General features: G+C 38.5%; 1 protein-coding gene across 3 annotated transcripts; it reads left to right on the plus strand.

Annotated features, from left to right (window-relative positions):
* The first annotated feature begins 819 nt into the window (after positions 1 to 819).
* Positions 820 to 17,443, plus strand: stx11.L (syntaxin 11 L homeolog). Of its 3 annotated transcripts, none has more exons than XM_018262998.2 (2): positions 820 to 1,064; positions 15,735 to 17,443. In XM_018262998.2, exon 2 carries the CDS (start codon positions 15,740 to 15,742, stop codon positions 16,595 to 16,597), a length of 858 nt encoding a protein of 285 aa, XP_018118487.1. In that variant the 5' UTR covers positions 820 to 1,064; positions 15,735 to 15,739; the 3' UTR covers positions 16,598 to 17,443. The 3 variants fall into 3 exon arrangements, with proteins under 3 accessions (XP_018118487.1, XP_018118488.1, XP_018118489.1); XM_018262999.2 differs by lacking the exon at positions 820 to 1,064 and adding an exon at positions 1,602 to 1,897; XM_018263000.2 differs by lacking the exon at positions 820 to 1,064 and adding an exon at positions 2,297 to 2,388.
* Positions 17,444 to 18,749: the final 1,306 nt, after the last annotated feature.

Here is an 18,749-nt window from a genome sequence, read left to right on the forward strand (position 1 = left end):
CCCTAAGGAATTATGTCTCAATCCATTATGTCCTTTTAGATTGTAAGCTCTTCTGTACAGGGCTCGCTTGTATAGGACATTGGTTGCTTTGTATGTAAGCAGGTTTGTATAAAAATCATACATACACCCATTTATTGCACATTACTATAATAATAACAATAATATAATGATGAATATAATGAAATGGAATTCCAAACGAGTGTACATTACACTGTGTACAAATATCTTTGAGGGAAAGGTTGGCTCAACTTTAAGTTAACTTTTAGTATGTTAAAGCATTTCCTATTTCTAGCAAGTTTGCTATTGGTCTCATTTTTTTTTAAATTATTTGTTTTTATCTTATTTTTTATTGCTTTTCTTTAACCCAGCCTCCCCCGCACGCGCGCATGTTCATTATGTAGACTCTTATCCACACCACTGCCCGGTTGCTAGGGTCAATATTATCCTAGCAACCGAATAGTTTCTGAAATTCCAAAATGGAAAGTTGATAAACCACAGAAAATAAGACATGAAGACCAATTGCAAATGATCTGATCTACATCATAATAAACATTAATGAAAAGGTGACTGAACCCTTTAATGTAAAAAATAATCATATACGTGTATGTATATTTGACTATTTTTCACTAAAAACTATAAAAAAAATGCTACAGGATATAGACTAGACTCAACTGGCAGATATGAGATGTTTGAGGGCCAGGGCTGCAAAAAAACTATATATTTTTCTGCCCACAGAGGTTTCTTTCTGTAAAATCATTTATTTTCCAATAAAGGTATAAACGTATTGTGTGCCTGTCATTTGGATGGGAACACCTCCTGCTTACTCACACGGTGCATGTGCTCACCCTGCTTCCTCTTCTGACACTTCACCTCCCACTGAGCAACACAACAGCCGTCTGTCTATCTGCTCGCTGTGAGTAAAGAGGAAGCGCCCTGTGTGTGTGCCAAAGCATGGGGATGGTTGAGGCTTGAAGGCGATCATCTTGAAAAGTTTGCCAGCTCTGTAATACAGAATCAAGGAGCTACAAAGCAAGAGTTCACATATACACAGTAGTAGTTTAAAGGTAAGTGCCTGCATTGTTGCTTTAGAAGCTTTTTCTTTTGGGGAGCCAGTGACTGGTTAGCTGATAGGCAATTTGTACAGGGGAGTTTGCCCCGATATAGCACGGCTGATATAGTGAATAATAAAGCATGTGACAGAGTGAAATAAAGATTCGTAGCATGGTCAGTGGTGAGACTTTAGGTTACTGTGCCCCACAGCAAAGTCAGTTAAGGCCCCCCAAATATTGGCAATAACACATACTTTGTTTATCAGTCTGTGCCCCCGCGAGCCCATATACCTCCTGGGTCCCCTGGCAGTCACAGGATTTGCTTTCTCTATAGCTACACCCCTGAATGCTGTATAAGAGATGCTGTAATAATTAAGTGCTGAACAATAATACAGAAACATTCAGCCTGTATTGGGTCAGTTGGATTCCCAGTTTATTTTGTAACTCTGGGGTTGTTAGCAGCTGAACCTGATTGTGAAAATAAGGTGTTGCTGAGCAGGAGCAGACTGCTGGAGATGGGCCAATTACCCTGTGTCGTTATTATGATTGGAGAAACATTGTGCTTTTTTTTTTTGAGTACGAGAGGTGAGTGCATCTTTGTACTATAATTCCACACTGTACCATCACTGTGGAAGTCCTGCATCCTTACTGGCAATAAGACCCCTTGTATTTTCTTCAGCAAATAACTAAAGAACTCAGCTACTCCCTGATCGCCACTCTCTTCAGCTGTAGAACTATAGAAGCCAGTCAGGGGATTGCAGCCTTTAGTAGTTTGGGCACTGTGGGTGTTGTAGTTCAATGTCTGTCATTTGTAGGTGCAGCAAGTCCACATGCATATATTAGAGTGGGTAAGTTCAAGCTCTTGTAAGAGATGATTTAATGTGTGGCCAATCAAAAACTTAATTACAGGTGTATATGAATTCACCAATGAGATTGGTACGTACCAGCATAATGTCATTTTGTTGTGTTGTTTTTTACTTCATGATATCACAGAGTAGGTAAACTCTGTTTAGTTGTTCTGCCACAGATTGGTAAAAGCTTCCATCTAGGCGATTCTTATAGGAGAAGGAAAGTCATTTTCCACTTGGGGGTGCCAAATGTTAGGCACCCAAAGTGATTGTGTTGAAACCCCGGGCCGGTGCTCCTATCAGCAGAAAACGGCACCGGCCCGGGGTTATATTTATCTTCGGGCTTCTTCTTTCTTCTTGCGGCTGCAAGACAAGCCAAACTTTAACTAAAAAGCCGGCTACTAGGCATGTTTCTGCCCCGGGAAATTTGAAGAGTGGAGAAGCCGGAAGAGGATCCCCGGAATAACCCCGAGCCGGACCCAGGGTTTCAGGTATGTAAATACAATCACTTGGGGGTGTCTAACATTTGGCACCCCCAAGTGGAAATTTCCTTTCCTTTTCCTTTATTGGGAAAAACTGGGGCACTGGCCTTGGAGAGCTTGGGAGAATTTATTGTGAAATTGCATACTAACCCTGATATTGGTGGATTACAGCTTCCCAGCATTGATATAATGTTGATGCTGCATAGTTTGGTGAAGTAAACTGTGTTTACCTGGCATTTAAAAGGTTGTACATGGGAAAATATTGGCTGCCAACTTGTGGACTAAGGTTTAAGGTCAATGTCTAAAGAGAAGTATAATGGTAGGACTACACAGGAATTTTCTGTGCGATCCGACGCGCTGTGCAAAAATGCAGGCATCTAGTCAGTTGCGACGGAAGTAAGGTAAGATATACAAATGTCGGATGGTGTCGCAGTGCCGATGCAGCACGACTGTCGGATGCAGACGCTGCGCTTTAAGTAAAGCATAAGTAAATTGTTGTAATGTGGAGATATTGACAATTATAGGGGTATCATTCCATCTGGAATATATTTCACATTTTATTTTATTTATTTGTCACCATAGGTCTTAATCTATACCAGAATTAATTGGATATCCAGATATATAAGGTTCCCAAATCCGCCTAAACTTGTTCACCTAGTTATTCACAAGTGCCATTATTTTCTCCATTACAATTTTCTCTCTAATTTTAACCTGTATAGGAGCCCACATCTGAGGGATAGGTTGGTCTTTTTTCAACCACACTGAACTATAATACCCAGCCCAACATTCAATGGGAAATCTACCTGCTCAGAGAGTAAATAATAACTGCACTTAGGCTGCACCTCTCTGTACTATATTCAGGTAAACCAAAACATTTTTTGCGTTTTGTGTTCCTTTGTTTGGTAGATAAAAAAAAAAACCCAAAGCTATATTGCATATATATAAATAAAGTAATGTATATGTGCTCCAAGGCATTTCTGTCTGCAGGTTGAGTGCTTTCATAATATTTTTTGACCCCATGGGCATTAAGGACGATAAGATTCCAACATTTTCTTTAGAGACAAAAGGTTAGAGGAAGTTGAGATTGCATATGTATTTGAAATAAGAAGACTGATCTTAACCCAGGAACTAACAGAACAATACAGGGCCCGGTTATACAAAAAAAGGGCCATTTGAGCTGATTAAGGGTGGCCCTGGAGCAATAAGAATTACATTTACAACTGATGTTATTTAAGGTGCACAGGCTTGTTAGTTTGGCATCAGCGTTAGGAAAGCTTTTGGATAGTATAATAATGTAAATCCACTGAAAATTACAATACTGTGAGTTTGTGCCGGCGTAGTTTTCTGCACAACAGATTTTGCCAGACTAATCCAATTGCCTTGTATGAGGAGGAGAGCAGACTCCTACACTCTAAGATGGCAGTTGATGTGATCTACTTAGATTTTGCTAAAGTATTTGATACAGTACCACACAGAAGGTTACTGGTTAAAATAAGGAATATTGGACTGGAACATTGGACTGGAACAGAGAACTGGTTGAAGGATGGATTACAAAGAGTGATGGTTGATGGAGCATTTTCTAATTGGACCAGTGTTATCAATGGAGTACCGCAAGGGTCTGTCTTGGGTCCTTTCTTCTTAAAATGTTTATCAATGACCTGGATGTGGGAACTGTTAGCACTGTCTCTAATTTTTATGATGGCACTAAAACGATAATGTAGAACTAAGTTCTATGCTGCCACTTTGCAGAGTGATTTACCTAAATTGGAAAACTGGGCAGCAAACTGGAAAATGATGTTCCTTGTGGATAAATGCAAGGTGATGCCTTAGGTAGAAATAATATAACTGTGAGTTATACACTAAATAGTACTATGTTGGGGCCTCCTTTATTGGGTTTTAGGATTTGGGGTTGTTGTGGATAACAAGCTGTATAACTCTAGGCAGTGTTAGTGAATAAAGCAAATAAAGTACTGTCTTGCATAAAAGGGCATTAAGTTGAGGGATAAAAACATAATTTTGCCTCTTTATAGGTCCATGCAGTACAGTTTTGGACTCCAGTTCTTAAAAAGTATAGAAATGAGCTGTAGAGAGTGCAGAGATGTGCAACTAAACCGGTAACTAATATGAAAGCATTCATATATGAGGAAAGACTGTCAAGGTTGGGATTGTTTTTTTCTGGAGAAAAGGAGCTTGCAAGGGCACAAAATTACTCTCTACAAATAAATTAGAGGACATTATAGATGGGAGGATATTTTTTCCCATAGAGAAAAAATCAATGAACAAGAGCCATCCCCCATCCTTTAGACTAGAGGGACTGAATTTTCATTTGAAGCAGTGGAGGTGGTTGTTCATGGTGAGGGCAGTGAGGTTGTGGAATGCACTGTCGGGTGATGTTGTGATGGCTGATTCTGTTAATGCCTTTAAGAGGGGCTTGGATGATTTCTTGAACAAGAATAATAGTCAAGGCTATAGTGATATTAAAATCTACAGTTAGTTTAGGATAGATATTAGTATATAAGTGCATAGATCGGTCTGTTTGTGTGTGACGTGCACTGGGAGTCATTTGGAGGAGCTGAACGTAATGGACTTTCGTTTTTTTTTTCAACCCAAATTAACTATGTAACTTATATGAGGAAAGGAATTTCATTAAAACACGAGGAGCTAATTTTATCAATTTAATACATGGTTTTATGAGGAGCACATTGTAGCACTAATTTACTTTCACAGCATGAGGAGGGAAGTATTTCGCTGTCACTGGGTGTGTCAGTGCACGTGGTCTTCTTGGAGTCAGCAGGGCATTTGAGACTGAGAAACATAAAACGTTGACTGTATAGATAAACAGTGTCTTAAATATAAGGATAGCTCTGTTCTGTCCTACTCTTATTGTGAGCACAAATTGTAGGGGAAAATGAATCAGGCCCATAAGAATTAATAAAATTGTGTCCCTGGACCAAGGTTAGCATCTAAAAAAACACACAGATCTAGCGTTAGGAAGAACTAATCGCTTTCCGAGTAATATGAATGCTGAGTTAAGAGAACTATATATATATATATATATATATATATATATATATATATATATATATATATATATATATATATATTTATATATATATATATATATATATATATATATATATATATATATATATATATATATATATATATATATATATATATATATATATATATATATACGTGTGTATATATATATATATAAAACAAACAAACCGCACTCCAAGGACTTTGTGTCTCAAAAGCCAAGTGAAAGTTTATTCGTGCTCAACGTTTCGGCGCTCCAACTGAGGCCGTCTTCAGGAGGTTATAGTCAGGTGATCCCACTGGTGTCTAATAAAAGGGCAGCCAAGTTTGGGAGGTTTACTTTGAAAGCAGCAAGTAAGTTGCAGGTAAAACCTAGTCCCTTTGTAAGATGTATAATGAAGCAATAGAATTCTTAATGAATCAGATAAAATTGAGCATAGGACTGGCCAGATATGGGATGACTTTGACGTAGTTGGCCAGCTTAAATATATTGCAATATAAAGGGTAAGGCATTTTTCAGTAGCAGTATGCACAAAATGTCGCTGTCTTGAATATATTGATAATGGGTTGAGTGCAGAGGACTCTTGTATTTGACTATATATATATATATATATATATATATATATATATATATATATATATATATATATATATATATATATATATATATATATATATATATATATATATATATATATATATATATATATATATATATATATATATAAAACGAACCGCACTCCAAGGACTTTGTGTCTCAAAAGCCAAGTGAAAGTTTATTCTTGCTCAACGTTTCGGCGCTCCAACTGAGGCCATCTTCAGGAGGGTCAATATATATAATATCTATATCAGTACAAATGGCTGATGTCTTTGAACACATCAGATATAGGCTGCCATTCACAGTCAAGTCCATATTACATCCCTCAAAACCATGTGCAGATTTACAGAACAGAGTGGGCATGTTTCATATGAAGGGCCCAGGCTTTTTGAGTTCAAGTCTCCCTTTTTGGAATTTTGTTGGTCCCTAGTAGCAAATAACATGGTTACATATCATGATTTCATCATCATCATTTATTTATACAGCGCTGTCAAGATACGCAGTGCTTACATATGAGTTACATTGCTATCCACAGGGAAGCTGGACTGGACTACTTGCTATATTAATAGAAAAAAGGTAGGGTATCTGGCTGTTCAGCTCCTGTGAATGTACAATTTAAATACAGTGCAGATTCTGTACAGGATTGGCTAGTGTGTGGTCACCTTAAATCTAATATAAATCTGGACAACAGTATCCCTTCTGCTGTGCACCTGGAGAAAAAACTGGCTGTACCAGAAAGGATCAGCCCTTTCAAGGCAAGTTATTTTCCACTTTATTATGTTGTTTGCATGCAAAAATCTCATTGTGCGCTTGTTCGCCTTTTCCTTTTATCTGCCTATTTGTTCTCAGAAATCCTCTTTATATGCTGATATAAGCCTTTTTTGAGGAGGTTAACTGTGTTGGGTTTTGAATGTGAAATGACATATGAACCAAGCACATTCCAGTTGCATTTAATTATACTGTTCATTTTCATCCTTTTTGTTTTAGTTTGTCTCCTCAGTTTACAGCTGAAGCTTTTCAGGTTTCTACAGCAGTTTTAAGCCCTTCAGTTAGAGGAGGCCAGCAATATAGTTGTGAACAATGTCTAAATATGTTATTGGTGTGAAGGTGTCTAGTTTAATCCCATACCTAAAAACATTCTTTGTGCTATTATTGAGCGCCAATTCTGATCCACAATTCAACCATTTCATGGCAGTAAATTAACCATGCGTTTGATAACCATGAAATGGGACAGGGCCTTCATATGTATACATTTATATAGCAGTACAAGCTATGTAACACGTCACGCTTCTTACAATAACACAATGCAGGTACAAATAATAATGTAGGCTTTGACAAGATGCTGTTATATGGAAGTAAGGAGAAGATAAATATATATAGTCTTTATATTTTGAGACCATGAAGGGGGCTGTCTGGACCACTGTGTATTTAAAATGCTACTTTGAACCCCAGTCCAGACCTGAGGAGACCAGTCCTGCACAGTATGTCGGTACCAAGGATTGAAAGCTTTGGGGGACATAAGTGTGCACATTAGCTGCCTTCACTTTTCTGTTTCAGTGTTTTTTTTACTAAAAATACCCGCACTGTGGATTACAAAAATATCCAATATGTCTTGTTCATCATGTATTTTATGCACTCGATTTAGAGAATTGCATTTACAATCCGTGTCGGACTGGACTGGCAGGACCCCGGAAAAAACCCAGTGGGCCCCCACCCGGCCCAGACCAAGCACCCGATCAGCTGGGCCTAAAAGAAAAATATGGTGCGGCATGTCGAACCGGCTTTCGTTCATGCGCATGGGGGCCCCGAAGTTTGGAACCTGGTGGGCCCCAATGCACCAGTCCGACCCTGTTTACAATGCCAACCTACCCCTCCAGTGCTTTTATATTTAAATAAACCGCATAGCTCTCCAGTTATCTGTGACTGGACATATGGCAGACACAGATGCAAGGGTGATTTGTAATTAGCATCTGCCTTGTGTATGGGGTTACTTCCAGGTTCCCTATTGTGTGTTGCACTAACCCGCACAAATGACTTGCACTAAGTAAATCTAAGTTTCTGGGGAAACGCTGCATTGCAGATAAAAAACATGCATTTTTCCCCCTACTGCTTTGCATTTGCAAATGACCACTATAGCTTGCAGTGTGTTTTAGACTTGACCACTTGTCCAAACAAAAGTAGAAACCATATTCATCTTGTAAGGTGTCTTTGAAACCCCATGCTGTGAAATAAGAACATTATACTGTTCTTGTTTTTGGGTATGTGACAAGTTCAAGAACTTCTGTTCAATTTTTGCTTACATGCAGAAACGATTTCTATTTTCCTCAGCGTCTCCAAGATTTATGCCCGGTGTTTGGAAAAGAGGTTGGTGCCTCTCCAATATGCACATATAGAAGAAATTACCACACAGTGGCAAGTGTAGCAGGGCGAACCCCTGCGTGTTTAATTCACGGCAATGATGTAACGTTTCAGGGGCGGACCCCTTCATCAGACATGATATCTGGTGACGTGGTCAGCCCCCAAAATGTTACATCATTGACGTGAATTAAACACGCAGGGGTTTGCCCCGATACACTTGCCACTGTGTGTTTGGCAATTTCTTCTATATGTGCAATTTCTGCTTACACCCATTGTTGTGGAATCTTCACAGCTTTCTCATATTTTTCACTGCCCCTGTGCCTCGGTCCACCACCTCTTTCTATTGCTTGTTTTGTCAGAAAGAAACTATTAAGTTCCTCATTTTGCTCTTTACATCCCAAACAGCTGGGCATTTACAGAAACAGATGCAAATGCATTGGTTGCCTCAAACCACAAATTCACATAGCTTTAATAAATGTAATTGTGTACAAATTTGATGTGGGTAAAACGCTTGGGAATGCCCAAGTACAGTGGAAATTAATCTGTTCAAAAAGAGCTTAAAAAGCCCTAAACTGGCAGCTCCCAAGAATTGCTGCTTGTTAAGTGAAGTTGTATAGACACAGGTAACAAGATGATGAAATGGGTAAGAGGTTCTCCAGGTCTGTTTACCTAAAACAAATGGTATTCTTTAATACAGGAATGGGATCTATCATTCATTCAGAAAGCTCCAAATTATGAGATGTCCATTTCCCATAGACTCTATTTTAATCAAATAATTCACATTTTTAAAAAGGATTTCCTGTTTCCTATTTAATACTTAGACAGTACCTTGTACTTGATCCAAACTAAGATATAATTAATCCTTATTGGGTTTAATTCATACTACAATTTTAGTAGACTTAAGGTATGGAAATCCAAATTACTGAAAGATCTCTTATCCAAAAACCCCTGGTCCGAGCAATCTGGATAACAGGTCCCATACCTGTTTAATGCATTTATGACTGAAAGAGCTTTCTTTGACCAAGAGTAATGTGATCAGTGGTTCTGAAATATTAATTCCGAGTGCAGATATAAAAAGGAAACTATCAGGGGAATGTAATAAAAGTCAGTAACGGAAAAAATATTCACAATGCAAAAAAAGTTATGCCTTTGCACGAATTTAATTCAGCTTTTGTGAACCTGGAAACTGTTTAGCAACCACTTCCGACAGTGGAAGACCATTTGCGAATTTTATAGTTTGCGCCAATGTGCAGTAAATGTAATAAACCTTCAAGCACTTTTTAAGAGTGCGCAATTAAAATTTGCAATGTAAAGACAGTTTAAGGAACAATATTACATTGCGAGATGTGGAATTTTATTCTTATTGGTGCGAATTGTTTTGCTCTTTGCGACTTTTATTACATTCCCCCATATGTTGATTATGTTATAAAAGGCAAAAACGTTGCTCCGTATCTAGTAACTCTCCGTAAACAGCAGGCAGCAGTTTTTGCTGTGAAATAAAGATTTGATTGGTGACTAGACTTGGTTGTATTCAATCCAAATCACTCCTCCTCTGTTTGGGCTGTGAACAGTGGTGTAACTAGATATTACTGGGTCCTACAGCAAATTATTTTCAGGCCCCCATAATGGCCAATATTTATTTAAATTGTATATGAATTAGGGCCTCATGGGGCCCCTTTACCTCCTGGGCTCCTCTGCAGCCACAGGGTCTGCTTGCTCTGTAGTTACGCACCTGGCTATAAACACCATGTCATTAGGGTGATAACAATCCAGATCAGGATTAGCATCTTCACATTAAATAGTAACGTGAAATAAGGTCTGAGAGATGCCTGAATCAAATCATCATCATATCACAGGGATTCACTTCTACCTGTGGTTATGTCACATGTAGCAACTATAGCTCACCCTGCATGTGAAAACATTTTTAGGGTGGAGCTGTAGTTGTACCAGTGAAGAAATGCTCCATTTTACCCTTGCTCCCCAACTCTCTTTACATTTAAATGTGGCTCAAGGGCCACATTTCATGCAAACATTTCCTATGGGTGCCAAATAAGGACTGTGATTGATTATTTGGTAGCCCCTATGTGCACTGGCAGCATATAGGAGGCTCTGTTTGGCAGTACATCTGTTTTTTATCAAACCAAAATTTGCCTCCAAGCAAGGAATTCAAAAAATAAGCACCTGCTTTGAGGCCACTGGGAGCAACATCCAAAGGGTTCCATCACAGTTCATTGTTGCAGATTTGTGTTCATATTGGTACCCCAATTCACTGAATGATGATTTTAGAGCAGTGAACCCCAACCAGTAGCTCGTGAGCAACATGTTGCTCTCCAACCCCTTGGATGTTGCTCCCAGTGGCCTCAAAGCAGGTGATTATTTTTGAATTCCAGGCTTGTAGACAAGTTTTGGTTGTATAAAAACCAGCTGTACTGCCAAACAGAGTCTCGATGTAAGTTGACAATCCACATAGGGGCTACTAAATGGCCAATCACAGCCCTTATTTGGCACCCCAAGAACATTTTTCATGCTAGTGTTGCTCCCAAACTCCTTTTACTTCTGAATGTTGCTCACGGGTTCAAGAGGTTGGGGATCACTGTTTTAGAGTGATAAAATTAATTCTGCACCTGTTCCTATCATGTATAACTTTGTGGAAACTAGCCATCTTATCTTAAAGGAACAATAACACCAAAAACTGAAAGTGTTTGAAAGTAAATATCATGTAGTGTTGCCCTGCACTGGTAAAACTGATGTGTTTGCTTCAGAAACACTACTATAGTTCATATAAACAATAACTCGGGGGATAGTTATTATGAGTAAACATCCACCAGGATGTAGTCCATTATTTAATATAACAGGCATCACCCAAATAGTTGCTGGAATGACTGAATTTATATCTGATGTATACACTAAATTCTGAAGCACTTGACTCTTATCTTAGAGGTTCACATGTTACATTTTGTTTAACAGGAAAAGTTGGGGTAAATGTTAAGATAAGTTATCAAGCCACATTGTTTCAACGTTTCTTTATCCTGCCAATTACATTCGAGCAGAAGTCCTAACTGATCCGATAACATTTAATATTTGATTATGCAGAGTTGTAGCATGTAATGGCACATCATAATTCCTTTTTAATAATAAATGTGTGCCAATTCAGGAATATTTCTAAGTTTTTTTTGTTTTGCTACTTTCTCATTGAATGTCATTTGTACACACACAATAAAAGGATATCTGACTAATTGCATTGAAGCATGGAGGATGAGATTTTATAGCTATCCACAAAAATGACACATTTCATTCGGAAGTATATTTTTATATGACAAATTTTATTAGGCAGCTCAATATCCAGAAAGCACCAAATTATGGGAAGATCTGCTAAAAGGAATTAATTCAAATGTTCAAAATTATTCTCTGTAATAAAAGGAGACCATTAATCCATGGTGGCAAGACAATCCTTTTGGATTTATGTTTAAATGATTTATTAGCACACATAAGGGGTTATGTATCAAGGTCCGAATTTATCTCAATATTTCTAATTTCAAACTTCGAGCAACTCCGAATTCCTGAATCAACCTTATTTATGAAGAAAAAAGCCCGAAAAAATAGGGTCAGGCAAACTTCTGAGCTTTCCCCGAAAACTCTGAATTGTTCGTAGTTTTCTGCAAAAGAAAAATGTTTTTTTCGCAGAAACCACGAAATCGGTACGGACATCAGCACAGACACTGGAACCTTCCCCATTGACTTATACAGGACCTCGAGAGCTTTTAGATGCAGGGGTTTCAGATTCTTAGTTTTTAGACCATCGGACTTTAATAAATCTCGAAAAAATCGCACGTTTTTTTTTTTTTTGCTCCGAAAACTACAAATTATTTGAGGTTCGGCTATTCGGAGCTTGATAAATAACCCCCATAATGTATGGTCATCCAAATTACAGAAGGATCACTTATCTGGAAACAGGGCCAGAACTAAGGGTAGGCAGAAGAGGCACCAGCCTAGGGTGCAACGCTGTGGGGGTGCTGGGCAGGTGCCTGGTCAAGATTCTTCTGCTTCCCCTAATCTGGATTCGCTCCCCGCTGCAGCTCACACCTACCCCCTGTCACTCGCCCCTTGGTCCCTCCCTCCCCTGCCCTTACGTTTCCCCTTCGTTGCCCACCCCTATGCTGTGGTGCACAGGCGCAGGGGGCGGGGTTAGGCAACCAGGTTGCCTAGGGCACCCGGTCAGCTTGGTCTGACCCTTTCTGGAAAATCTTAGATCCCAAGCATTTAGGATAATAAGCATCCCAAGCATTCAGGATATCATGTACTCCTAATACTCTATGGCTATACAGTCAATCTGTAACTAATACATCTTCTGTATAAGGGGAAGTCGTGGAACAACCAAAAAGATTGTGTACAGCACAGAAGTATTGCATTGACCAGAAACACAAGCAGTTAGATTGTTTCTAAAGGGAATTTCTGGTGAGCTTTTGAGAAACCAGATGGGTGGGAAAAGTGGAACAACGATTTTATTTAAAGTAAATATCAGATGTGTTTCGTAAGATAAAAATTTCTTTAAAATTCTTAGTAATTTTAAGGCTTTTTAAAGAAATGAAAGTACTGTAGCAATGTTCGCTTAATTCTCTGCCTGCAGGGTTGCATTGTTCTGTCCCTTATTACTTCAGTGTTTTCATAGATGGGAAGAATTCTTCCATTAATTAAACTCTTTTATGATCTTGTAACTGCAGCAAGCTCTTAGTTGTAACTGCGCCTTGACAAAAAAGCAATTGCATTACAATTTGTTTCACCTAAAAACAAAAACCAGTCTCAAGTACACACAAGAGTATATCTAGAATATCTAGAATGCTCCTTCATAATTATGGCACGCCCTTCTTCATGTCTGTACTTGACATACCATTGCAACACACTAAGCTGAAAGTAAATAGGTGCATTTGCTACTACCAATTCATTTTGGCTGTGACATGTAATTATTATTATTGTTTATAATAAAATTTTGTTTATAACAATGTTTTACAGAAAACAGATTTAAAGTAGCTTTCATCTAGAAAATATCCATAAATATATTCTATGTATACTCCACTCAAACATTTTAATTACTTGGCTTAATGGGAAATGTACAAGTATTAATAAGGTAATATTGGGTGATAATTAGGCCATGTGTAATTCTGTAAACAATTCTATTCTATAATGAGAAGTGACCTGTAACAGTTTCTTGTACTATGTCACTATAGATTTCCCTGTCACTAGCAGCGCGTCCCCAGTGCTCCCCATAGAGCGGCTAGACGGCATGCCGCCCAAAAAAATGTGCCGCTCTAGGCCCGGGCCTATGTGGCCTCACCACAAATCTGGGCCTGATTGTGACGTCATCCGCGGGGTGGTTCAGCGGGGGTCTATAAAAGAAACCCGGAAGTCAGGCTCGGGGCTGAGGGAGGGCAGATGTGGGTCGGTGAAATCCTGACCCATACATCACTACCAAATACCGCTGAACTACAGGAAGGCAATCTCTCATAAGGTCTATTTTAATCAACTAACTCACATTTTTATCCTCTAAAATAAAAAATCAGTACCTTGAACTTGGTAAGTAAAATTTGCATTTTTCCAAGTATAACTATTTTCATTTTAAGATTTTAGTATTTAGTGCTTGTATTCAGAAGAATGAGGAAGGAACTTGTGACTATTACTTTACGTTGCACCAGACTACGGCAGAGTGAAGCTGGGAGAATTTTTCATGAGCATGCTCAATTACACTCACGGGCTACTAATGCTCATAAAAATATTTTAGCTCGCACACATCTCAGGAGATTTCCTGAAACTTGGCATTGCACATGATAATCAAGTAGAGTGATAAGTACTTGCTCAGCAGTACCACATGGGATAATCTGGATAAAGAGGTTTAGAGCAACATATTTTCTTCTCTTTTTGCTAAAGAGCTGTTAATGGCATACAAACCAGTCCCTACAGGCCTATTGCACTGACTCAGCCACCCATGCAGATATCACAACAGAGGCGTGCTATAGCATTGTAACAATGTTACCTGTATAAACTAGCCCTACGAATGACTTTGTATTGTAATGTGTAGTGGGTAATGAACCCCCCACTGTAATTTCTAAAGCTTTTAGAAGTAACCAAGGAGTCATGTGACCATTAAAACCCACAGGTCACATAATGCAAAGGTGAGTGGATACATTATAATCTACTTTTCAATGTATACAGCTTAACTCAAAACCATAGTCCATTTCCCTCTATTCAGTGGCCCAACTGCAGCGACCGCAAAATCCTAGGAGGACCTGCATAGAGAGTGGTCCCGGTTGGGAAACCACAACCACACACAGGCTACAATTCATGTAGCTGCTTTCATAAATATTTATATGAAGTGCCAAAACAGGTGCTTAGAAATGCACATATATAGTCAATGGCATATCAAGAGGAAGCCTAATCGTGTATCTCAATATCAATCCCAGGTATCTCTTGTAAAACGTGGGCTGTAGTTCCGCAGTGCTTTTTCCTTCACAAAAGTATTATTAAAGAAGCAATAGTTTGTGTCTTTTTATTCTTCATAGCGCTATGGTGCTGTGCTGGGCATTTATGATAGCTTAAACAGTCACCCCAGGTCATGAGCAAGATGTTGCTCACCAACCCAATTGATGTTGCTTCTAGTGGCCTCAAAGCAGGTGCATATTTTTCAATTCCTGGTTTGGGGCAAGTTTTGGTTGCATAAAATCCAGGTGTACTGCCAAACAGAGCATCCTGTACACTTCCAGTCCACATAGAGGCTAAAAATAGTCCATCACATCCCATAACTGGCACCCCCAGAAACTTTCTTTATGCTTGTGTTGCTCCCCATATTTTTGACATTTGAATGTGGCTCACGGGTAAAAAAAGGTTGGGGATCCCTGGCTTAAAACAAATATGAACTGTAACTGATGACATCAAGAATATGCGTTTATTTTTTTATAAAGCTACCCAAAAGTAGGACTAAATTATTCTCTCTTACACCAACAATACAGTACAGATGCAAATTCAGTTGAGGCAGTATGGAGAGAGAGTTTTACTGTGAGGTCCCATATTGTATTCTATTTGGAAGCAGATCTCAAATAAAATGGTTTATTCCATAGATGGTGTTTATTTTGAATGCAGAAAATAAAAATATCCCTCACATAACAGCATAGCCTTGCTCTGATATTTCTAAATATTCAGTCCACCTGAGGTTTAGCTCAACTTCATCTTGGACTAACCATCAAATAGACTTGGGCTTCTCAATGCTTTCTGTTTTATTTATTTTTCAGGTGTGGTCATTAATCAGCAAATGTGAAAACAGATTTTATTTTTTCCTCGTCTGACTTTTGTTTGTCTATTTTTATAGCAACCATGAAGGACCGCCTTAATGAACTGCTGGAATACTCAAAGCTCCACACCCAGTATGTCCAGAGTGAAGAAGAGAATGAATTGCAAGGCTTTGGTGTATTTGAGACTGACCATGCATTGGAAAGCCTGTACCAAGATATACAACTCATCCGGACTGAAAACCACTTAATGAAAGTTGATATAAAACGCTTGGGAAAGCAAACCACTCGCTTTCTCACTTCCATGCGTCGCCTCAGCAGCATCAAAAGAGATTCCAACAGCATTGCTAAAGACATTAAGACAAGAGCTGAAGGCATACACAGAAAACTCCAAAGCCTCAAAAATTTCAGCGAGGACGCAGAAAGCAAATATGGGGAAAGTTCAGTCATGGCACGTGTATCACAATCTCAGTACATGACCCTAACACGTGAGTTTCAGAAAGCCATGGTTGAGTACAATGAGGCTGAGATGGTCCAGAGGGATAACTGCAAGATCCGCATCCAGCGTCAGCTAGAGATAATGGGCAAAGATGTGTCTGGAAATCAGATAGATGAAATGATTGAGCAAGGAAAATGGGACGTCTTCTCTGAAAACCTGCTATCTGATGTTAAAGTTGCCCGTTCAGCCTTGAATGAGATCGAAACACGCCATAAGGAGCTCCTGAAGCTAGAAACTCGTATTAGGGAGGTTCACGACCTTTTTTTGCAGATGGCGCTGTTGGTGGAAGAACAAGCAGAGACCTTAAACGTTGTCGAGCTTAACATGGAAAAAGTGAAAGATTACGTGGGAGAAGCGAAAGTTCAAGTTAAACAAGCTGTTGAATATAAGAGAAAGCACCCTTGCCGTAAGATGTTTTGTTGCTGCTTTCCTTGCTGCAACTGATTCTTTGTCAAGTAAATATGTTTTAGTAGACTTCTCCTTTTGAGAAAAAAAAGTTGTTGTTATGAAATTAGATTAACAAACAGGGACCACCGGGCATGTTTTTTTTTCAGTCTCGGTTTTTAAGGTCTCCCACGGCACTGAGAGTCATACCCTTATAAAAGAGAAGGAGCTTGTCAGAAAGAAACATTAAGTATTATTATCAAATGCATCCAATTATTTTAACTAATTAAGAAACACAATAATAATTCGATGAAACCAGCTCATAAATATAATTTATCTGTGTAAAATCCTCTTGCCTTGGACCTTGACTATTATAAAATTAATTATTGCAGTAAATCCTCTTGAGTTTTCTGAAGAGTCGCCACTTTGTAAACCACATGCAGAGCTACTGCTGTCTATGTAATTTATGGGTCGAGACAACTCATACAACCAGAGCACTTTTTTTTTTTTTTTGTTTAGTCAGTATTATTGTTTATGATAGTATGCTCAAGAATAATGCTTATATAAATATATAATACTGTGGTGATAAGTCAGAGCCTTAGACATCAGATACAAGATGTACAAGATGTCATTGGGTAAAATTGCTTTATTATATTTCAGTTTGCTTTTGAATTGCAGAAAGCCTAAGCAAGTACTTACTGTAAGGGAAACTGAGTCCCCCCAACCCAAATTTAATGATCGTTTTAGATAGGCAGTCTTTAGTGTATCACTTAATATTACACTGTGTATATTTTATTTTGTCAAATGTAGTTCTTCTGTGTGATGAAATGTTGTATTACCGCACACCTCCTTCCACTTTTCTGCGTGGTGGTGCTGGTCCTCCGTTGACCAAGCCCGGTCTCCTTACAGCTGTGCAATTTCAAAAAACGGTCCGCACACACCAATGTTGCAGTCGGGGATTGTGCCCCTTTTATTAATGCCACCAACAATCAACGTTTCGGGGGGAACACAGCCTCCTGAAGAAGGGAGGCTGTGTTCCCCCCGAAACGTTGATTGTTGGTGGCATTAATAAAAGGGGCACAATCCCCGACTGCAACATTGGTGTGTGCGGACCGTTTTTTGAAATTTCACAGTTCTTCTGTGTGAGGCATCTTCCAAATTTATAACAATATTTCTATTTCATGCATTAAACTTCGGTATAAATACGAATACAGTTGTCCATTCACAGAAGTATTGAGGCAAAATTGTTCCAAAAATTTTTCAATTTGCACCCCCACTGTACCCTCTACTATTTCTTCTCTCCTACAGAAATCTTTCTCCTTTGTATGATAAGAAATTTTACCATTAACTTAATAAAATGTGTTTGGAACGAAACCTTATGCAGGTATGGGACCTGTTATCCAGAATGCTCAAGACCTGCGGTTTTCCGGATAACAGATATTTCCATAATTTGGATCTTCAAACCTTAAGTCTACTAGAAAATCATGTAAACATTATATAAACCCAATAAGCTGGTTTTGCTTCCAAAAAGGATCAGTTATATCTTTGTTTGGACCAAGTACAAGGTATTGCTTTATTATTATAGAGGAAAGGAAATAATTTGGATAAAATGGCATCTATGAGAAACAGACTTCCCGTAATTCTGAGATTTATGGATAACGGGTTCCCGGATAACAGATCCCACACCTATACTGAAACTGTTATAGGTAAAATAGTAGACATTTTTGGGTTAGTGACTAAGTAAATATGTAAATATGTACTTCAAACTACCCAAATCATATTATCAGATCAGATTAGCACTTGTATGATTTTGTCACTACTGAAGAGGCGCATGGGAGAATGTCAGCTGAGAATCTTATATATAAATTAATCCAATCAGATGTTTCCAATATGTTGCTGTGAGGTTAAAGCATATTTGATCTACTTTGGGGACAATGGAGCCACTTGATGTATATGTTGGGTTTGCTGAATGCACCAGCGTTTTGCCCCTTCTGTATTCAAGCATCCTCACCAGTGTCCTCACTATTTTTTTTTTCCTAGCCAGATTTATTGGTAGTCACTATTTTTTTGTCATTGTTAAAAGAAAGTAAAGCAGATGCTCTAGCACTTTATCACTATATCCCAGCTGCCTACTGAAAAGAGCAAAACATTTTAAGAGATTCTTCATCAAAAGTGAATAAATGTTTATATGGAGTTAAACAAGGGAAGGTAT

Source organism: Xenopus laevis, chromosome 5L, assembly GCF_017654675.1.
Source record: "Xenopus laevis strain J_2021 chromosome 5L, Xenopus_laevis_v10.1, whole genome shotgun sequence".
Lineage (NCBI taxonomy): Eukaryota > Metazoa > Chordata > Amphibia > Anura > Pipidae > Xenopus > Xenopus laevis.

What these genes read in the sequence shown, in the direction of transcription:
- stx11.L (XM_018262998.2), top strand. Translation starts at nt 15,740, where the DNA reads ATGAAGGACCGCCTTAATGAACTGCTGGAATACTCAAAGCTCCACACC.